We start from the raw sequence: 22,323 nt of genomic DNA, 5'->3' as shown, positions 1-22,323 counted from the left end.
CGCCGTGCCGCCCCCATCCTCCCCTCGGTCTCGCGCAGAGGGTGCCGCGACATCGTCGCCCCCCCTCCGGCAGCCTCCCAGCCTCTGCGCGCCATCTCCCAGCCCCTCCATGGAGTTGGGCTACTAGGCCGTATCACACACAAATACGTATCCAATCTTAAGTTTCCAGGCCCAATACAGCCCAATACGCCGATACAGATTGGATACGTATCCCCGGTGTATTCGTGGCGTATCCGTATCCGATACGTATCGGATACAGGATACGGTGGTACCCCCACGTATCCGTGTTTCTGAGTTAATTAGAATTTCGATTGACAGACCAAACAATCATTGCTTGTTTTAGAAATAGTAGTAGAGATAGAGAGATATAAAGATAGAGATCTACCTATATTTTCTTCTTTTAACGAGTACTAGCAGCGACTGTGCCCACTCGGACCGTGGCACAGAATTGGCGAGACAAAGTCGTTGAATGCAGTAATCTACCATCATTAGGTAGTAAAAACTCAACTTTCGGCAAATTCTTCAGCATTCTGGCTGTCTCAAAACTCTCAAGCCTGTGACGGAAGCAAGGGGGCAAAAGGGGGCCACAATTACTAGCACATCTCTTTTCTGCTAGAGTTTGATGTTATATGGAGAAAGTTTATGCAAAGATACGCAACTCTTCTAAGTATTTGAGAAAAAAAAAGTTTATGCAGCCGAGGCAGTTGAATTGTTGGATGCTATAGATTGAAGATTCACTCTTTGCTAAAACCTTAAAGTTATAAGAGAGGAGCGACTAATTAGTAAGATCTGTTTTGTCTACATTGCCAACACGCACTGTTTGGTGTCAAATGCACACACAGATACGAATGTTTTCCCACTGCAAACTATTCATCTTTTAATCAACTTAGCAAGTTGTGGGCGCTGACTTTAAATTGCCCTATCATCTGTCATCATCAAGTGCTGGTTTGAACAGCAATGAAAGAAGTCCTAAGTCCGCAAATGGGGTATTAATACTTGGTTACGAGAACTGGTCGCTGAACCATGTGCTGCATTATTGTAGGCCTGACGATTTGACATGCCTTCCTTCTCTTGTATAAAGGACAGCATATCCTGATAATACTCCGATATGCATGGTCAACTCCTACAATTCTACTCCTCATGAATAATCTGAGATTTCTCGAGTTCAAAAATATCTTGAGACTAGCATCGTTCTTCATTCAGAAGATTTGTTTTTTTTCCTATTGACTAGCGGCTCTAATTGCGCCCACAGTGACACTTGGAAAGTGAGAGGGACTACCAGGGATCAACAGATATAGAAATGGTGAGACTTTGACGCAAGAGACACACAATGGAGTGGTAGCAATAAACGTTAAGTTGCTCTTGATTGTAGATTGAAAGGATCACCGGGGTGTCCGACTTTAGAGGGGGAGGGGGTGAATAGGGTCGCTAATCGCTTTTTAACCTAGGGCTCAATCTAATTGCATAAGATAAACCTAACACGTCCTACACATGCTAGTTATGACTGAGGTTTATCTATGCTACCCTCCACTTACCCCAAAAGACTTGCAACCTATAGCCAATCCTAATCAAACTAACTAGGAAAGAAAAGGTAAGCAAGAAAGAGTAAATGCGGAAACGTAATGCGGTAAGTAAAGCGGTAAGGGAGAGGATATGCAAACTCCCGTGAAGACACCAAGACACACGATTTAACGTGGTTTGGTTAGGACACCAAAGTCCCTCCCTACGTCCACGGTCACTTGTCCAGCACGAACAAGTGTGATGCCGAGTCTCTTCGCTTGATCACCGTCTTGCCACGCCTCCAAGGCTCCCGACAAGCAAAGGCTAAGTGACACCAAGTCACAAAGACGAGCTCACCGCCACCGTCTATCTCGAAGCGTCACCACGGCACCGTCTTCACTATCTTGGAGCTTTAACACCAAGTAGGGGCCTCCTTCCCCGCACAAAATGTCGTTGCCACTCCACACCAAATCAGAGGGTCACACGACGAGTACACAAGATGCTTGCCGCAGCAAGGCTTTCTCTCAAGCTAGTTCTCTCAAGAACTAAGCCTAAACAAGCACTAAGCACTCTCACAAGTGTGATTAAGGCTATATGATGTACAATGAAGCTCTATGGTGGTTGGAGATGATCTTTAGCTCTTGTATACTTCCTTGAACTCCAGCAACATCAAATGACCCGGCCTTGGGGGTATATATAGGCAGCCCAAGCAAATATAGCCGTTGGAGAAAAGCTGCCAGAAAAACACTTAACGCCGGTTAATCCGACGTACATCCAAAGCCATCGTCGGTTTAACCGGTGATACTAAAACTGCCTGCCTCAAAAACTAGCCGTTACATGTACAGGCAATCAACCGATGCTACGTCGGTTTAACCGGTGAATGTAGTTGCCATTTGAACTCTAAAAACCAACTCTCTGGACAACTGCACCGACGTTCACCAAGACCCAATCGTCGGTTCATCCGGTGTATAGAATTTCCTCTGTCTTCATCTGTCAATGCACTGACGTATACAAATTTCCTAACGTCGGTTCAACCGGTGAAACCAAACTTCCAGACGTGCTCCAAGTCAATGCACCGACGAGTGTAAAATACCCAACGCCGGTTAATCCGGTGCCAAACCCTAGCTCGCAGGCCTTCTCTGTGATTGCACCGGTGAGTTCATTTTGCCCTACGTCGGTTTAACCGATGATAGCAAAATGCATCAATCCTTGTTCTTTGGACCGAAGAGCTTTCAGGGCGCTGCCCTGAGACCCACGAAGGGCGGCTCCCCCTCGACCCCCGTCCGCTAACCGGGTAGCGGAACCCCCGTAGGGGTGGCCCTTCGGGCCTAGCTACGCCTATCTTCTCTTTGTCATCACTTGAACCTAAAAGTCTGAGAATGGTTTTCTTAACAATCATATTAGTCTAAGTGTTGTGTTGTCTATATCAATCACCACAACATTATATTGAAATATAGCATGAGAGGACATTTTCGCTACATAGATGACTAAGGACACTTGAGCACTCAACTAGAGTCATGCCCTCTCTCTAAGCCTATCATACGAACTACACTTTTGGTTTCTGATGCACAATGTTTCGCACAAAGTTTTGATGCTGCGTATTGAGCTTTACGAGACAGCCAATTTACTTAATCATTAAGCTACGCTAAAGATGGGTAGTACCCCAAAAGTCCCCAACCTGCTAGTGTCTTCATCGTCTGCACAAGTGCTTCTTCTTCACAACAATTTATATCCTTAATTGTTTGAGTCGTTCTATTCTATTGATGTTTTGTTGGAACAAAAACTTTATGAATTGCAGTATCGAGACAAACGAAGATCCCTCACTTCACTGAACTTTATTATTAGAAACGCCTAGGGCAGAGTTTATTCACTTGCCCTACTGCCCTGCGCTCATACTTGATCCCTGTCTCTGATTTGAGTCAATCAGGAAAAGGATGATTTAATAAAACATGATAAGGAATTGTGTTATCGTCGACCGCTGAACTGCGAAAAATGGTCAATAAATCAGCAAGTGGCGAAATTACATTTGGCTATAAAGAGAAGTCACAAACACATACCATGTGCCACATTACAATAGGTTTGGGACAGTTTCGTTTCCTGATGAAAGACATGATAAGCTCATCTTCTTTACACATGGTCAAGTCATACAATTCTACTCTCATGCATATTCTGATATCCCTTGAGGTCATAGATATTCAGAAGTTATTCTCAGAATAGATGTTATGAGATTAGTAAGTCCATTTCAGAAGAGTTTGCACATACATTAGATAATAATAGGTGGATCTCGTCAAAAAAAAAATCATAGGTGGACTGCACACTGATGGGACTACGTGTACCAAAGATTTTATGAAAATTGTGGCAAAGAATACCATTTGGTGGATAAATTCTAACTTATCCTCATGAAACAAGCGACTTTTAGTGCCTACAAGCACTAATATAAGAAAGTCTTATCTAGCATCAGCAGACTAACATGCATTCTTCTCTCAATAAGATGGACTTGGTAAACTCTGCACATGACTGACGACTTGCATTGGCTGGTTAGGCTAAAGAATTTCTCGCAAAAAAAAAAAAGAGGTTAGGCTAAAGAATGATAGGAGAGCTACTAAGATGGTGCCCCTGCAGTTATCTTCAATTGCTGAGGATATAAAATTTTGAGACTTCAAACATTAGTAGCTCGTTGAATTTTAAAATTAATGTGGCGTCATCATCGGTGGAATATAATTTCCAGGTATAGCTCCTCAAGAACAACCCAGTGGATTAACAACCAGCAATATGTAACAACACACTTGCACTCACGGGTTTGTGGTGTCACAATTCACAAGAGCACGGTATTTTTGCTTTGTGGGAATTTATTTTTCCTTTATATAATTAAGTATTGAAAACGAGTCCTTTTGCTGATTGACCAAAATAATTTAAATAAAGATTATCGAGATTTCGCTGTGTGATGGTACTACATTCACATTATTTTCCGATGTTGTTTATAACTGGTGAAGTCTATCTAAGGAAATACTACCCAGTCTTTCCCAAAAGTTGGCATACTAAATCATGGTTAACTTGCCAAGTGTCAGCTAGCAAAAGGACACCAAGTGGAGTAGGTTAATTATTAAACTAGTACTACCTAATTACCTTCTTTTGCCCATTTCTCTTTTGAGCTTTTCTTCCTGAAGGTCAAGTAAAGACCTTTTCCTTTTGTTCAGTTTTGAAGGTTTACACCTTCTCAAGTTCTGAATTTTGACAGATATTGCTAATTAATTGCAAGTGTCGTCACTTGTAACTTGACCGAGACAAATTTCTTATCGTGCTGGCAAAAGATTTTCAACTCATCCTATCACCACTGAGATCTTTTGTAGTATGTGTTGTCAAAGAGTGTGATCAATCCCCAATGAAGTGAAGCTACTTGTCCGCCGATTGAAGCAGTAATTTAGTTTTCTCAAGCTGAGTTGGTAGGCCTGTTTAGATTGATTAAAGTTGGGTGCTAAATTTTAACACATATTAGCACTCTTACACATGCTAAATTTTTTTTGTCTTAGCTAAAGTTTAGCACACCTTATTATTAGCTCTTCCATTTATTTCACCCATTAGTACTTGGATCCAAACATTCATGTTTATCGTGGTTTACTAGGTCAAGTTCTCTTCAGCAACTTGCGAAATCTCACATCTACACGCTCATTTCTTCCAAGATGTAAACAAGACACTACTAACTCTGTCGCCGGTAGAATTTCAGTTGAGATTGAGGGTTTCCAACTATCTTCTTATCTTCAGTTGCTTTCCAATAAACGCAGAACCTTAATAAAGTGCATCGCGCTCCCTGCGACTGTACGCATCAATCGATTACGGATTGCTCATTTTCGGTTTTTCAAGGCCTTGTTGTCTGATCAGATATTCAGATGTCGAGCCGGAGCACATTGGTTTCGGAGAGGAACTCAAGCTTTCGGGTCAAACCACCCTTGCCATCAAAACCAATGTTCTTATACGCCGGATCAGTCTTACTCCCGCGGTCTTCCTCTAAAGCTTCCAACCTCCAACCCGAGTCCTAAATTCTTCAACTAGACTATCTAGTTCTTCTACTAGTTCTTATATGTTGGGAAAGGCTTGATCTCGTTTGACATGAGGAGAGGAAGGCTGATCTTGTTTCAAGCTTAAAAGGACGACGAAAATTTGAGTGAAGAAAAAGGTTCAGGTGTAGCTGATGAAGGGAATTTTCTAATCTTTTACTTTACATCGATACATCTAGATATAATATATATTAGATGCATAATAAAATCTATAAATCTAAAAGGTTAAAATGAGTAATAATTTGGGATATTGAGATGATACGTGTAGACATTCTCAATAGCAAAGTCAAATTTGGATACACACGCATAACAAGCAACTTCTACGAAAAGAAAACGAGAAAAGAAAAAAAAAACCATCTTCTTAACTGACGTCGCGACAGTAGTGGCAGCCTCGCACACTCCCTCCTTCCCCCCGCCTCCGTCTCGATCCCTTCACCCTCTCGCGCTTTCGCCTAGTCAAGCCTCTCGACGCCTCCTTCTGACCTCCGCCGCCGCCGCCACGCGCGTGGTCAAGCCACAGGAACCCTAGCATGGCGAAGACGGCGCGATCGCCCACGGCAGAGGATTCCCCGCCGGCGGCCGCGGAGAGGCACCGCTCCGGCTCCGCGGCCGGGTCGGGGCTGCGGTCCCTCGCCAGCGCCGCCTCCGGGTGGTGGGACCGGTGGGCGGTCATGGGCTCCGGCCTCTCCAAGCTCGAGAGGGCCTTCGGCGACCAGTTCCCCGAGGGCGAGCGCTACTTCGGCCTCGAGAACTTCGGCAACACCTGCTACTGCAACAGCGTCCTCCAGGTGAGGTGACTGACCCCCCAAATCCCCCAGAGCTCCGTTTGTGATAGCGCGGGGGGCGCTAGTGGGCATGTGGACTCGTTCGCAGCGTGCTCCGTCGCAATCGGTTTCGTTATGATTGGAGTTCCGGTGAAACTTTGGTTAGGCAGTTGCTTTAGAAACTAGGGGTGTCAATTAGTGATCCGTGCACCTCCAACCCTTTTTTAGTTAAAATTTTATACTACTTTTTTTGGAAAATTAGTACAAAATTTTGAACCAAAGAGAATTGGAGGTGCACCTAAGGGTCACCAATTTGCACCAAACCGTTAGGTTGGCCCCCTTTTTAGCCTTTAGGGGTCACATTCTGCTTGTTCCAAGTTTTGTGTAGTGGCGTAGGGGACCAGTTAGTGGATTTGAGTTCGTATAGTGCAAGGGAGAATGGGCGACGCCAATCAATAACTCGTGTTTACCCCGTGACAGGTTGACAGGATAAGGGTGCAATTGACATGTGCGGTCGTATCAGTATTAAGTGCTTAATTGGATTGGTGGTTTCAATTATATGATTCACACAAGTTTGTGTACAGGGGCATTTGGCAACAACTGGATGTTTAGCATTGCATTCTGCGACTGCCATCAATTTGATTGTCCTTGCCTTAAAGGACAACTGCACTTTAGGATCCTCATCCACACGTAGTTTCTTTGATAACATTGCTCTCATCCGATGGTACCATGGAATCTGAAACTGATGATGTATGAAGATGGAATATTAGATATGCCAAAAATGAATTGTTCATTGTGCACAGATATTTTATTGAGATGTTATTCAATTATGTTTAATATTACAGATGCATTGCCAACCTTATGGTTATAGAAGATTAGGATGCTTCCTATTGGGAAGTGGAAACTAATGCCATTTGGATTTTAGTGGACCAATGGGATTCTTTCTACTGAATGTAATGTACTGCAATTGAACAATGCTTAGTTATATTTATGGATGACCATGGGTAGGCCATATGTATGAAGATGTACTGCAGTTTGGTGCAAATATACAGCGCATTGAATCCAAGGCGTTCTGTTATCATAGTGCAATGTTTTGTTATGGTTTCAGAGTTATAAGTTTGAAACAGTATCCCTTTTATGTTACAGTTGCAGTTTGTTTTTAGTTCTACATTCCAAAGAATACAAGTGAACGAGTGCTGCAGTTAATTTTTCGTCCTCCGCATTGTCGCACATATTGCTGCTAGCTGATTTGGCATACCGATCAATTAATCAATATGCCCTTAGTCCTCTTCCCCATATTTTGAAATGACAGCACAAGCCATTGTTTGTCTGATCACATGCTTTTTAGGTGTTACCATTTGTGGATTAGGCTGACCACAGCGGAGGGAGCAAGAGCAAATTTGCTCCCTCCTCGTTTCCCACGCCCTCTCTGTCTACAGTGCCAAACAGTGTATCTACAGTGTCAAACAGTGTATTTGCTCCTTCATTTGCTCCCTCCACTGTGGACGGTTAGTGTTATTCCCAAATATACTGAAAAAATAACATTCAGGAATACAATAGGGCGTACCCAGTGTTGTAGGCTTCCCGCACTGCGCGGGGTCTGGGGAAGGGTTGTTTTAAGCGCCAAGCCTTTCCCGCACAAATGTGCAGAGGCTGGGGCTTGAACCCGGGACCTTCCGGTTGTAGACGGTAGGCTCTACCGCTGCACCAGGCCCGCCCTTCAGGAATACAATGATGCTGTTTAATGTTTTAACCCAGGAAAAATGGCGTCATCAGCAAAGTGATGGTTGACTGTTCATGTATTGGCTATTTGGCAGAATGCAGACCTTCTGCTGCCCTCTGGCTTCTGCAGACCATTTTTGATAAACTTTAGTGGTTTTCCAGGCAGTATTAGCATAAAAAGTTATAAAGCTAAAACACTGTTCCCAAAAGAAATTCTATCTATTGGATTTTTTGAAGCACTAAAAATGTTTTTCCCCATTTGGTTTTGGTATGCTAGCACATGTTCTAAACACTTATAATTTTTCAATGCTTACTTGAACTACTACACATTCATTGTGAATTGGTGCCATGTTTTAGGGTGCATTACTGATGGGGGTTACAAAATTATACCTTTTTTAGGCACTTTATTATTGCACTCCGTTCCGGGAGCAGTTACTGGAATACTATGCCAAAAACAGAAATCTTGAAGATGCTGAAGAAAATTTGTTGACCTGCCTAGCAGATCTTTTTTCACAGGTGAAGAAATATAACCTGCCATTTATTTGATATTCCTTTTTGCTGTATTGTTGTTTATGCAATGAATCAATATATGAGCAAGAATGGTTCTGGGTAATCTTCGTTTTTTGTTCGGACATAGTGGTATATTGCTGTTGTTCATGTGTCGTAGAGCGGTGTAATATTTTAGGAGACAAAAATCATAAGCCTTTTGTGTTTTCTTGCTATTTTTGAGAAATGATTGATACTAATGGCATAGTAAGCACAAATTTATTATTATTTAGTTGTTTGCATTATCTTGGCTCTGTGCACTTCTTGCTGACGATTCCGTTGTTTCGCCTAACTCATTTTATAACTCATCTGGAAATTGCATCAGCATATGCTTTTAACTGAATAGTGATTAGTTCAGGACACCTGAACGTTTTGTAACGTTGCGCATCCATCAGCATGATTGTGACAGATTGCTACTGCATGGGTTTGCGCATGTAACATGAAACTTATCGCGGAGTGCAGACTGTTGTTCTTCTAATAATTATGTTCAATATTTTTGCAGATAAGCGCATCGAAGAAAAAGACGGGTGTTATCGCTCCAAAACGTTTCATTCAAATGGTTAAGAAACTGAATGAATATTTTCGTGGTTACATGCATCAGGTAACTTGCAGATGCTTAACAGTGGTACCACATCAGTTCAATTGCATTAACAGATAATAAACTTAACATGGTTATCATATTCCTGCTGTAGCGCATTTATCTAGTATGATTCAGTAATGCCAGCTCAGGGCTCAGCTATTTTTATGACTCCAATCTCTTTTGTTGTGTGATGCAATGTTCTTAAGAAGAAATTTTCTCCTTCATTCAATATGACCTTTTGTAGTTGGCTAAATTTTAGGCCTCTATTTTCTTTCCCTTTGTAATCTTCGGCAAAAATAAAAATGAAAATGTTTAAAATGAACTCTTCTCTTTCCATTCTGTTCTCCTTATCTTTTGATGGGATAAAAGAGTAAACCTTCCCTGTTTTGTTATGCTCTGTAGGATGCCCACGAATTTTTGAATTTCTTATTGAATGAAATTGTTGATATTCTGGAAAAAGAGTCTAGTTCTGCAAAGGTTTGTCCTGAGACCACATCTCCTGAAAAGGTCTCAAATGGGGTAGCTGTGGATGGAGTCAGAAAAGAGCCACTGGTTACATGGGTACATAAGAGTTTTCAGGTAAGTAAAACTAAATGTGGATTATTCTTTCTGCAATAAGGAGTTGAGCCTAACTCGGTTAGAAAAGGGTATGTTTACACTTACCATCCTGGTTTGAGTGTCCTTCAACTTGAATTTGGGTGCCATTCTTCTTCGTTACTATAAAAGATACCTAGTCCGGATTCACGGACTCACTTTTCCTTCCAAGGATTTTGTACACAGTCACCCTTACTCTTTGCAGGGTACTTTGACCAATGAAACCAGATGCCTAATGTGTGAGACTGTCACCGCAAAGGATGAGACATTTTTTGACTTGAGCGTTGACATTGAACAGAATAGTTCACTCACAAGCTGCCTGAAAAGTTTCTTCTCCACTGAGACTTTAAATGCGGACGACAAGTTCTTCTGTGATAAGTGCTGCAGGTAACAAAGCTAGGTGCCGTTTTGATCTCCTAATGGTTTGTCTCTTCATTGCGACAATGTGGAGCCCTTGGTTCATTGTCACGTTGATATGTCCATGCTTGTATTTCTATTTTATTAAGTTTCGTCAAAGAAAACACTTCTGAATTGCAAGCTGATACTAATAGGCAGATTTTCTCACTCCAGCTTGTTACAATCCAACAATCTACTTGCCCCTATACTGCTTTTCACAATCTACAAGCCATAAAAGGGACACCTTGCATGCGGCAGGCCAATCCATCACAGTTTAGCAATTCTGCTATTCTAAACTTTAGTCAAGTACCTTTCCTTCACATCTCAACATTGAAATAAAAATGGCATTGAACCCACACTTTGTTTCAAAATTTTGTTCTGTTATAGGGGTTGCAACAGAATACATGTAAAGATTGCATTGGAGTACAAGTGATACCAAGTTTGCGCACCAATTTCTCATTAGGAGATCTTATTATCCAGGTTCAACTGGGATCATTATTCATTAACCTTCACCTATAGTTGAGGTGGGAAACGCATTGGGAATTGCCATGTAGACATGTGGGAACTGGGAAGGAACGACTTGGCTTTGATTCCCTGTGACAAGTACTGAATTCGAAATTTTTGTTTCTCACTCAGTTTGCAAGAAGCGGAGAAGAGAATGAAGATAAAAAAGGTACCGCAGATATTGGTGATCCCCCTAAAGCGCTTCAAGTTCATCGAGCAGCTTAACCGGCACAAGAAGCTGTCTTATCGGGTGGTATACCCCTTGGAGCTGAAGCTCAGCAGCAACTCTGATGATGCGGACTGCGAGTACTCCCTCTTCGCCGTGGTGGTCCACCTGGGTAGCGGTCCAAACCAGGGACACTACGTAGCCAAGATCAAGAGCCATGACCACTGGCTGTCCTTTGATGACGACAATGTCGAGATGATACCAGAGTCCACCCTGCAGACGTTCTACGGCTCTTCTCGTGAATATGCTGGCAACACGGATCATGGCTATATCCTGTTCTACGAGCGTGTTGGTGGGAATTGCAACGGCAAGCCCGACTCTCCAGAGGGTGGCGTGTGACCTTAGGCATGGGATCTTGGGTGGTTTGGTGTACATATGATTGACACACTTTAAAGTGATAAGAGTGGGAAACTGATGTTCATTGGTGTACATTTTTTTTCTCTGGAAAGCACGGGGAAAAAAGGAAGATGCTAGTTTGGACTTTGAAGTTATAATTTAAGTTGTTACAGAGGATCAACCCGTAGGATAGCTCATTTGATTTTATTTCCCGGGATTTAATTTGGCACAGTATTTGTTCTGAATGGACATCAGATGGCTCAATCACTGGTCTTGACAGTTTCACCATCCTCGTGTCATGAGCCAGCTCTTTCTGTTGCTGCTGCAGCAGGAAACCACCAGTCCCTGCTGTGTGACGGTGAAACCTCATGAGAATCACTTATACTGTTCTCTGCATTATCTTTTCCAGTGAAGTGCTTCTCTGCATTCAAAACCGACATGTTCACGAATCCCTTCGGAATTCAAATCTGAGCTTCAAACAATCTACTTGCGACCCAGCCGCGCAATTCCTAGTAGACGTGGGTGGGAACTGGGAACGACTTGGTCGACGGGCCCGCGTGCTCGTCAAGTCGTCCTCGTCCTCTCGTGAACCCTAAACGCTCCTCCCCCCTCGGACGTGCTCCCTGTCCCTGCTTCCGAATCGAATCGAATCCAATCAAAAACCAAAACACACACACAAAAAAAAAACAGGGGAGAGACGAGTAAACCGGGCCCGGTAAGGAAAGGACAGGGCAGGTGCGGTCGTGCGGAGCGCCGGCCGCGGGGCGCATTTTGGTGCCTTGGATCGGAAGCGAGCGAGCGCAGCGGAGGGCGGATGGGCTCCTCGTCCACCCAGGCGGCGGCGGCGCCGAGCCGGCGTAGGGTGGCGCTCTACCTCACGCTCCTCACCCTGCAGTACGGCGCCCAGCCCCTCATATCCAAGCGCTTCGTTCGGTAAGCAAGCGCCCACTCACCCACCCAGCCCGCAACCCATTCCCTTGCTGCGCCGGCTAGGGCGACTCGATTTGGACGGGAAGGCACGCGAATTCAGTCGGAGATACTAAAATCTCTCTACCTTGCGGTGGCAGTCTTGGGGGGGCTCGATTCGCTTCCAGTAAGACATGTACGATTGTGGAGTAGCGCAACAAGTGTATTCGCATGTGGCAGTCTTGGGGGGCTCGATTCGCTTCCACTAAGACATGTACAATTGTGGAGTAGCGCAAGAAGTGTATTCGCATACTAGTCGCCCCTCGTGATCAGAGGGAAGCGCTTCAAGTTGGTAAACATCCACATTGTGGAGGCGTAGGAACCTATGCAGTGGCCTTTTTAGTCGCCCCTGGGACATTGGCGCTCCATTTGGTTATATTAGAGTGCTGCTTATTCTGGTTAGGCTCTTATCCTGCCTTCGTCAATTGGGACTGATAGGTAACAAGTTTGCTTGTTCCAGATCAAGCAGGACACACAGATAGGTTGGTTTATGTAAACCATGTGTATTGAATCCGATGGCGAAATAACACCCATTTTTTGATAATAACTTAACTGTCCCATGTTTTTTTTTGTAAATGATGTCCCTTGAAAAATGCATGAGTTAAAAGGCAATTTTTCAGCAACGCACATTCACGGTTTTTTATATGTACGGTTCTCTGTTATTTATGAGCTCGCAATCTTTCCACAGCTATTTCTGTCATGAAATAATTTAGACCAAGTACTATTTGAGTGTGCTAAACCCCTTGCCGTCTATTGCTGCAGCCAAGATACTATAGTGACCTCACTAGTTCTTGCCACTGAAGCAGCAAAGGTCTGGTACTAGATTTTGTTATGATCAGTATGACATATTCTTCACCTGGGCGCTTCTGATTTTCTTTGCATCTGTATAGGTTATTTGCGCAATCGTTTTATTGATCGCAGAGGGTAGTCTGAAAAAACAGTTCAGAAACTGGACTCTCACTGGATCACTGACCGCGTCTGGACTGCCTGCTGCCATATATGCATTACAGAATAGTCTGTTGCAAATATCATACAAGAATTTGGATTCCTTGACCTTTTCAATCCTTAACCAGACCAAGCTTTTATGGACGGCGTTTTTCACTTATCTTATTTTGGGGTATGTCCTGGTAACACATCCTATTTACATTTTAGTATCTTGAAAATATTCAAAATGAAGTTCTCGTGAAAAAATAACTACTCAAATGTGTGTATGCGTGCAAGAATTATAACTATTGACTACTTGAGAACATTTGATCCTTTGAATGTTGTGCTGAGACCAAAAGATGGAAAAATACTCCTAAAACTTTTCTGTCGCATTAGAGTTAAAGTGAAACATTGGTTGATGATCTGGAAGCCTACATGACCACTATATAAATATTTTAAATCAGTCACAAAGCTAATAATTTTACCACGTAAAACATGCTTCCCTAGCTCAATTTAAGTAACATAGGGAGCCATCTGAAAAATGAAAGGAAAGAACATCTCAGTTCATGTACTCACTTTCCTTTAGCTGTAAATTACCTCAAGGATTTGGAGTACTAGTCTTGGTTGGTGGATATGGAGAATTAAATCCTAGCATGGAGCTTCATCATGAAATCCAGTTCAGAAAGAACCAGTACATGAGGAGACCAGTCAATTTGATGGTCTACATTACTTATTACATGAAATTTGGACCTTGTTTTGTGTATTTGTGCTTTGATGACCATATGACGTGGTTAACTCTGATTGGACAATTATCTGAAGTAAAGCTGCCAATCATGTGTTTGATTACCTTTTGCAAATTTTGCAGGCAAAAGCAATCATCCAAGCAAATTTTAGCATTAACCCTCTTGATTAGTGCTGCTGTTCTTCTAAGTGTTGGGGAGAGTAGCAGCAAAGGTTCAAAGGGTGGTAGCTCTGATTATGTCTTGCTCTATGGGATCATTCCGGTTACAGTCGCATCTATGCTGTCTGGGTTGGCCTCTTCACTGTGTCAGTGGGCATCCCAGGTTGAACTTACTTACTATATTTACTTTCCAGGATACAACTTATGGTCACTGCTAACACATTCAATAATAGTGCAGGTTAAAAAGCATACATCTTATATGATGACTATAGAGATGTCATTTATTGGAAGCATGTGCATGTTAGCAAGTACCTATCGATCACCAGATGGAGAAGCCATCAGGAAATATGGCTTTTTCCACGAATGGACTTTATGGACTGTGGTGAGTACTCTTTGATATTCCATTGTTTCTCCTCTCGCTGTTGGGTAAGCCTGGACACATCCAAGTTTTGTGCCCTAAAAATCACAGAGTTTTGGCACTTAGAATAAACCAAGTGGCATGGCTAAAATGTATCATCACATTGGATGCTATAATGTGTTGCATCAGTCAAATCACTTGGATTCAGTACAACCTTTGCGTGCATCATGTACATCATGCCTTCTAGTCAGTACTAAGCTCGACCACTGCAAAGTCGTTTTTAAAAACAAGCTGTTATCAATATGACTGGAATACTGAATATCTTGGTTACCAGTTCGGACCTAAGAGGGATTCTGATCTTCTGCCTTGTATCATAATGGTGCCATGCTATAGTAGTCAGCACTTGGACTGAAAAGTGGCCTTCAAAAAACCATTGGGCATTGCATACGGCAATTCACTCTAGAAAGTACTTTTTCTATATTCTTTTAATCTAGGACAGCAATGAGTTGTTAAGGTAGCTCATCAACATAGCAGGGTAGCAGCTAATCTAGACATTTGAATTTTAATGAAAGGTTCATAGATGAGACGCCTGGCAGTGCACCCCTGCCATTTTAACCTTGATACCATCATGATGTTTGCATCTGCTTGTCTGAAATAGCCAAGTAGGTAATCATTGATATACCAGGATCAGTCTAAGATGTTGCTTCGTATTTTTAATGTAAGTTTACCCTTTTCTTTAAGGGCCAAATTATTGAAATAGGTTTGTTTCTCTTCGTATTTCCATTTAGTGGCAATCTTTTGAAGGCACTGATCTCAGTCTTCAATTTACTGAAAGTGCATATGTAACATAGTCCACACAAATGGAATGCAAAGCTGCAATATTCATTGATATTTGGGACCTTAATTGTCATTCTTTACCTCAGGTACCAGTCTTAATGAATGCCGTGGGTGGAATCCTTGTTGGTCTTGTCACAACTTACGCGGGCGGTGTTAGAAAGGCAAGTGACTAAACTGACACTAAATGGAAGACATCTATTCCTTTCATTTACATCTGGAAATTTTGACTTACCTGTTTACTTTTCAGGGTTTTGTTATAGTATCAGCTCTCCTTGTAACTGCACTGCTACAATTTATATTTGATGGGAAGCCACCATCACACTACTGCCTGATGGCATTACCACTGGTCATGACAAGCATATTCATTTACCAGAAGTATCCATATGCTGATAGGAAGAAGAAAGATTGACAAGCGTACTTGTTGAGAAGGGAAAGTTTCCATCAGCGAAATGTAACACTAACCTCATATTTCATTCACAGAAGTCTGGAATGTGCACTGAAGTGTACCAACCGTGACGCCTGAAGAGTGAAGAGTTGTCTTTTCATGGAGCTATGTATCATTGATCTACTGATTTATATAGAATTAAACTAGTAGGGCAGTAGCCTGAAATCAATTTCAGCAGACAGTTGATATTTTAGCTTGCATGGAACTTGATTGTTTACGTGTACATCTATCTATATTTTCACATCTTGAGAAACCTACTCTATCTTTCACGTTTAGATTACTTGAACATGAAAGGAGAAGTGTATCTTTTGTATTTGTCTTGATTCTAGCAACTAGGTTAAAAAATCAAATATTGCATCGTGGGTTTCATGTGCCCTGCTTAATCTAATCCAGATTGTTTGATTGTCAATTGCCATGCCCATGCTACAGTTCCCACTGTTCCATGGCATAGTGACGTGCATGAAATGCTCGTGGTCCCAGCTAAGGGTAGAGTAAAGAGGTTGCGATCAGATTTATTAATTAACTGTGTTGTCTCCTGTAACATATCTGACAGTTTTCATCTTCTCTCATCAGATGAGCAAGGCTGGTTACAATCTTTTGTCATACTTCTAGAAAATCTCATTGGCTGTCATCCTAATTTTTCACGTCTTCAGATCACCTGATTGTTTCACCATTGTCCATCCTGAAAGGTTTCAGCCAACTTCTTTATTGAGGCAAAAGAGAAGCAGATAAGGTTGGTGCCGCACCATCACATTTTACCCAGGGTGTTTCCTCCTTCCCAAACAGAAGGTAAAATCTACATCTACGAAACTCAGAACATGCCTCTGTGATGACTACAATAACCAGATAGAAAATAAACCTGATGCTATAACTCTTTTCTGATGAATAATACAGATCTTGTGGACAACTAGCAACCTATACCACAAAGTTCTATAGTACTAGCTTCACATAACCATTATTGCATCCAGAAAGCTGCATGACTGATGACTTGCATGCACACCAAGACTATAGATGAACAAAATGTGATAATTTACATATGTAATTCTCTCTTCCAAACTCCTAATGAATTAAATCCGATCACACGGCATCATTTATCCACTTCCCACCCTGTTGTCCTGCATTCCGAGGTTCATAGAAAAAAACCAGATCATCAGTAGGCACTGGAATGTCCTACTCAGCTACTACACACCAAATTCATGTTAATTATCGCTTCCATATTTAAATGCCGTTTAAAAAAATAAAAATGAGTTTACACTTCACACAACTACCCTGAAGTTGTGAGCTGCAAATTTTCGATGTAGAACAGACTGCAGTTTTATGTGAAAATAAGTTACCATGCATCTGAACTCACAATGACTGCGAGAGTTGACTCCAGTTCATCATCGTATGTGATTGTGGGTGCCTGTCCAAATAATTCCTACTGGAAATGTCAGCCTCATCGGCAGCATAAGGATCAGAATGTCCTGAAGCTGCCGGTGGTGACCAGACCGGTACCACCCCTCCTTCTCTGCCTGTCCAGCTGCTCGATGCCTCTGAAACTGATGGAGCAACACCTAGCACCCGGCGTGTGTTGTTCTGAAGGTTTTGCTGCTGATGATTGCCGTTCATCCTCACACCATTGCCAATGCCACCGTCAACTGTTTCTTCTCTTTCCATTCGAGGCTGCAAATGCATGTTTGATGGCACCTCCGGCCTACTGTCCTCACTGATGTTGCCAAAATCCGCAGTGAGTTCTGTTTCAGCTCTAATGAATGAGGAAGTCATGCTAGGCACCATTTGATCTTCTCGCCTCCGACCTGCCATCATTGGTGTCTGGGTAGGTTGGACCGGTTGTCGGTCCACTTCCATCTGCAATTCTTGAGGGAAGTCAATCGGTGGCACATCCGAGGAGTCGCCAAGGCCTTCTTCCATTCCATTTTCCATCGCAGCCCGAGAGGCCGCCTCAAGCTCCCACATTTCTAACAGGGCATCCTGTAACCTGGAATTGGCTTCATCTAACTCAATGATGGGGTGAGGGTAGTTGGAGCCTAGCTCAACTCCTGCAGCCTGAAGCACAGACTCAGGTGCATCCCATGGGTGGTGTATCCATTCGGTTGGCAGCCTCGCCAGCTCCGGTAGCCATCGTCGGACATACTCCCCATGTGGGTCAAACTTGTACCCTTCAAACTGAAAGCATTGCAAATTTCAGGTCATACAATTCATCAGCATGCTGCATTACCCATCAAAATATCCCATCAGATGAAAGAGCTCAAGTACCTGAGGGTTGTCGATGCGGTCAAGCTCACGGCCATCAGGGAGGGAACCAGAAATGTACTGCCAACCTAGGGCGTCACTCTCAAGGTCAGCATCCAGCAAGGTATCCCAGAAGTACTTCATACCCCAGCGCCATGGCAACTGGAGCACCTTGACAAAAAAGCTCGAGACCACCACACGTATGCGATCATGAAGCCACCCAGTTGCCCAGAGCTCCCTCATGCCAGCGTCGACAAGAGGGTAGCCGGTCCTCCCCTGCCTCCAGACTTTGAAGTATGCCTCGTTGACGACCCAAGGGAAGAACCTGAGGTGTGGAAGGAGCGGCTTCTCGTGGCTGCAGGGATGATTGAAGGTGAGGTACCTGGAGTACTCCCGCAGGCCAATGGAGCGAAGGAACAAGGTGCAGCTCTCCTCGCCAGCGTGGTTGCCTTCGTTGCTCCACATCAGCTGCTTCATCCGGACCTGGTGGAAGACCTTGCGGACACTAAGCTCACCGAAGTGCAGGTACGGAGACAACAGGGAGGTGCTTGCGCTGTCAGCCTTCTTGCGGTTCACGGAGTAGTCGATCAACGGGCCATTGAGGAAAGCCGTAAGCGCTTTATCAGCGTTCTGCCATCCCGGTGACCAGGCCCGTGCCAGCAGCGCATTGCTCCCCCTCTCGGACTCGTCTTCAAAGATCAGCTCGTCGGATGTGCACCTCGACAAGTCACCTGTAGAGCTCGAAACAGACAGAATTTTCCACATCAGTGATTGATTTCCTTAGAACCACTAGATTAGCATCATTAATACTCTGCAGATGACACATTTAGATACCTGAATTGATCTTCTTGGGCGGCAGCAATGGCGCTGCGGGGTCGGGCATGCACAGGCACCTGTTCCAAAAGGGCGCGAACATGGTAAATGGGCAGCCGTCGTCGTCGAGGACCTCCCACGGCTCGTACAGCAGATCGGAGTTGAAGGACCGCACGGTGATGCCCTCGGCCGCCAGCAGCTCCTTCACGCGGTGGTCCCGGACCAGCGACAGTGGGTCTGCACGGCAGGCACGAGATAATGATCGGTGAGCAAGGGCAGGCCATTCGTGTCAGCCGGCCCAGATGATAAGGTGCGAAGAACTTTTGATGACGGTTTTTGGGAGAAAAACTCAGAGATAGAGAGAGAGAAAAAAAGAATAAGCAGGTAGGTGAATACCAGTGGCTGGGTGCAAGGACTTTTGGGAATTAAAGAGGGGGACGGCGACCAGGTGTTCAGCAAGTGTTTTTGATGTCACTGTTTGTAAGGCAGGATGCTAGGCTAAACTTGGGGTTGTTGGCGCGTGGAGTAAGGGTATTAAGGTAGGAGGTAGCCATTAATGGCAGACACAAGGATATACTGTTCATGGAAAGATCCTCTTTCTTAAAAGAAAGAAGAATCCCCCTCTGTTTTACTATTTGGGTCATGAAGGACCGGATCTCCTCCAACATGAACAAAGCAAGGCTGGAAAATCGGCATAAAAAATCAAGGAAAACAAAATAGAGCAATTTTGAGACGAACTCAAATTGAAGATTGGATGTTCGTCCGTTGCAGGAACAGCAGCAACATGTAGCAAACGTAGTAACAACGTCCAGAGTGAGGGATCGAACCGTAGAGGTGGTTGAAGAAGAGGTGCGTGGCGCCGGTGCTGCGGACGATGTCTAGCAGGGCGACGACGGCGTCGGCGGAGCGGCGGGTGACGAGGCGGCTAGCGCCGAGCCGCCGGAGAGAGGCGTCGAGATGCTTGAGGCTCTGGCTGAGCCACCACCGGGACACCCTGCCGGGGAAGTAGGGTCCGTCCTCCTCCGGCGCCCACACGTAGGCCGGCACCACCTCCCCGGCCGCCCGCGCGGCCGCCGCCAGCGCCGGGTTGTCCTCCACCCGGAGGTCCCGCCTGAACCACACCACCGTCCGCACCCCCGCCTCCCCGCCGCCGCTCATCGACGACTGCGACGCTGACATGGCACCCAATCCGGCACGGCTCGCCAAGAATCCCCCTAGATAATCAGTTGTTGGCTCCCGGCCAAGAAGATTGGCAACAGCAGCTCAAGGAACCTGTGTAGCAGCCAAGAACAAGCCCCTGGCTCTCCGTGGTGATGATGAACTGCTCAGGAGAATCAAACTGCTTCTCGCACTGACTGAGGATTTCCAGGAACTGTGGAAAGGCTGATCTGGATTGGCCTCTTTTCTTCAGAAGAAGAGAGACTGCAGTTGCAGTGAAGATGGAGTAATCTGACCAATCTCCTCCCAGCTCCTCCTTTCTCAAATTAATAAAAAAATCGGAGAATTTTTTTTTCTCCTGGGGACTCGATGATGGCGGGCGATGTTTGCAGAGATTAGCAGGGGCTTGTGAGTCTTGGTTGGGGGAGAGGCGAGGTGTGGTCCAATGGAGAGGGAGGCATGTGGATATTGGGATTGGTTGGTTTGGATTTGTTCTCGCCTTTTTCTCTTGGCCACATCTCCTCGTGCTCCCCTCCTGCGCTTGGCCTCCCCTCTCCCATAATATTCCCTCCCCATTTTTGTTTTCCTTTTGATTTCCTCTTTTTGTGTGAGAAAAGAAGCCAGGGTTGCTAGATTCCCGTGGAATTCTTACCGGTCACTTGCAGGTGGGGCCTCGTTGGCTGTAGAACTTTTCTTCCGCTGCGTCCTGCGTGCGTCCGGTTAAAACACGGTTTTATTATTCATTCATTGCCATTGCCATTGCCATTGCCATTGCCATTGACTCAAAGTATACATGCTTCGCGGCTTTATCATGTTTATATTTACACACCACCCCGTTTCAGCAAAAGGCATATTTGTTTATTTAATAATCCTCTAATGGCCCATTTTACCATAGGTAGCTGATGCTGATTTATTGTCCGAGAAAAATAATACTTGCTGGCTGGTAGTTGATACTGATTTGGTATGAGAAAAACACTGTTGGCTGGCTGGCTGAAAAGCAAGCTGAATAGAGCGATTAGAGTATACATGAACACGATTTTATATTATATTCATAGTCATGGTAACTTGGTAAGCATGCCGGTGGTGACATGATTTTATTTTTGGCGGAAAGGCGAGCGTGATTAGTGGTGTAAGCTTGTCCAACCAGTCGCACTACCCAGTAGCGTTTATAGTACTCGCCTACTCTCTAAAAAAATGTTATGATAGTGGTAGTTATATTTTAGTGATTAATTCCTTGTCTATCCACTGTTTGTCTGGGTTTGACTTGTTTCATTATACTAGTAGACAAGTCTCGTGCCAGTTTGTTAATACAAAATTCTCTAATCACTCCAGTTGAGTTCTAATAAAGTTGTGCAAAATTAACAAGGGTGCAAGGATTTGAAACTGAAATTTAATAACCACTGAGCCGTTTTTTTAAAAAAAAAATAATTAACCACTGAGAAAATATAAATAAATACATTTCCAGATCGGTACATGTAGCTTAGGTTGATATGTGTTGCAATTCGATCAAATTCATCCTCAAAAACTTCAATGTTTGGTCCAATTGCGGTACTTATTAATGCCCGTTGAAATAGAAACAATGGTATATAGTGGCCTTATTAATATCAACGATGCACCGTCTGTGTAACCATAGCCCCAATTTGAATCCGTCAGTTTTCAAAAATATGTCCGTTTGATTATATCCCTACATTTTAACATTTTTAATTTTATTCAAACATTTTGACTGGATTCCCAATTTTTTGACTGCCGAGGTCGGAACGTACGTCAGTAGTTGAACCCCTGCACCGAGGTAGTTGTGCTTCTTTTTTTTTTGTTGTTTTGTTTTCCTCTATGGCTGATTTTGGATTATTTGATGCATCCAGCTAGTGCCTCACTTATGATACTACGTGCCATGTTGGCATGTTTTGGGACTAAAGATACTCGGTTCATCGAGACTTGCTGACCAGCTGAACCGCCTGTTGACATGTAACGACCCACGATGCAGCGGAGCTTGCTCAATCGATCGACGCCGTCGATCGTCATGGCCCACATGGAGCGGAGCCGAATCACTTAAAAATATTCAGATCGACCCCAGATCACCAAACGTGGCCTGTCGTACTGCTTGTTCACCTAGCTAGCAAATTACTGCATGCCCTTTTTTTTTTTGCACCTCCATGCACATAGCTGATAGCTAGCAGTAGCACTGATGAGCGTTTTGAGCGTCCTGCCGGGAACGAGGGCGACCGTGTGGTACGGTACCGCACCATGGCTGCTGGCTGCTGCTGCGAAAAGAACAAAAGTCGCTTGGACCCGCCACTATCTAGCTAGGCACCGACTGCTCCATGCCTCCAAGTAGCTTGCTTGCAGGCGGTCAAACGCTGGTACGATTCGGGTTGCTTGCTTTTACCGACAACTTGGGGGTGTTTGGTTGCAGGCTGTAAAATTTTTGAAAATGCATCTTTCTATATTTAAAATACTAAACATAGA

At 44.0% G+C, this 22,323-nt stretch overlaps 3 protein-coding genes across 7 annotated transcripts; 2 read left to right on the top strand and 1 right to left on the bottom strand.

Annotated features, from left to right (window-relative positions):
• Positions 1 to 5,943: 5,943 nt before the first annotated feature.
• Positions 5,944 to 11,487, top strand: LOC120656168 (ubiquitin carboxyl-terminal hydrolase 3-like). 2 transcript variants are annotated; one of them, XM_039934196.1, is made up of 6 exons: positions 5,944 to 6,343; positions 8,441 to 8,557; positions 9,090 to 9,188; positions 9,570 to 9,746; positions 9,967 to 10,148; positions 10,794 to 11,487. In XM_039934196.1, exons 1-6 carry the CDS (start codon positions 6,086 to 6,088, stop codon positions 11,224 to 11,226), a joined length of 1,266 nt encoding a protein of 421 aa, XP_039790130.1. In that variant the 5' UTR covers positions 5,944 to 6,085; the 3' UTR covers positions 11,227 to 11,487. The 2 variants fall into 2 exon arrangements, with proteins under 2 accessions (XP_039790130.1, XP_039790131.1); XM_039934197.1 differs by lacking the exon at positions 9,570 to 9,746.
• Positions 11,488 to 11,633: 146 nt separating this feature from the next.
• On the top strand, positions 11,634 to 15,967 carry LOC120656169 (UDP-N-acetylglucosamine transporter ROCK1-like). 3 transcript variants are annotated; one of them, XM_039934199.1, is made up of 7 exons: positions 11,634 to 12,156; positions 12,952 to 13,000; positions 13,080 to 13,306; positions 13,979 to 14,177; positions 14,253 to 14,396; positions 15,296 to 15,370; positions 15,457 to 15,967. In XM_039934199.1, exons 1-7 carry the CDS (start codon positions 12,038 to 12,040, stop codon positions 15,616 to 15,618), a joined length of 975 nt encoding a protein of 324 aa, XP_039790133.1. In that variant the 5' UTR covers positions 11,634 to 12,037; the 3' UTR covers positions 15,619 to 15,967. The 3 variants fall into 3 exon arrangements, with proteins under 3 accessions (XP_039790133.1, XP_039790134.1, XP_039790132.1); XM_039934200.1 differs by having other exon boundaries at positions 11,841 to 12,156; positions 15,296 to 15,356; positions 15,457 to 15,512; XM_039934198.1 differs by having other exon boundaries at positions 11,842 to 12,156; positions 13,979 to 14,396.
• A 367-nt stretch (positions 15,968 to 16,334) lies between these two features.
• On the bottom strand, positions 16,335 to 20,400 carry LOC120656167 (cryptochrome-1-like). Of its 2 annotated transcripts, none has more exons than XM_039934194.1 (5): positions 19,527 to 20,400; positions 18,721 to 18,936; positions 17,911 to 18,617; positions 16,989 to 17,820; positions 16,335 to 16,769 (listed from the first exon to the last, which is right to left on the bottom strand). In XM_039934194.1, the coding sequence occupies exons 1-4, from the start codon at positions 19,876 to 19,878 to the stop codon at positions 17,002 to 17,004; spliced, it is 2,094 nt and encodes a 697-aa protein (XP_039790128.1). In that variant the 5' UTR covers positions 19,879 to 20,400; the 3' UTR covers positions 16,335 to 16,769; positions 16,989 to 17,001. The 2 variants fall into 2 exon arrangements, with proteins under 2 accessions (XP_039790128.1, XP_039790127.1); XM_039934193.1 differs by having other exon boundaries at positions 17,006 to 17,820; positions 19,527 to 20,388.
• Positions 20,401 to 22,323: the final 1,923 nt, after the last annotated feature.

The sequence above is a fragment of the Panicum virgatum genome, chromosome 1N (genome assembly GCF_016808335.1).
Source record: "Panicum virgatum strain AP13 chromosome 1N, P.virgatum_v5, whole genome shotgun sequence".
Taxonomy (NCBI): domain Eukaryota; kingdom Viridiplantae; phylum Streptophyta; class Magnoliopsida; order Poales; family Poaceae; genus Panicum; species Panicum virgatum.
This window is presented reverse-complemented; position numbering and strand designations above follow the sequence as displayed.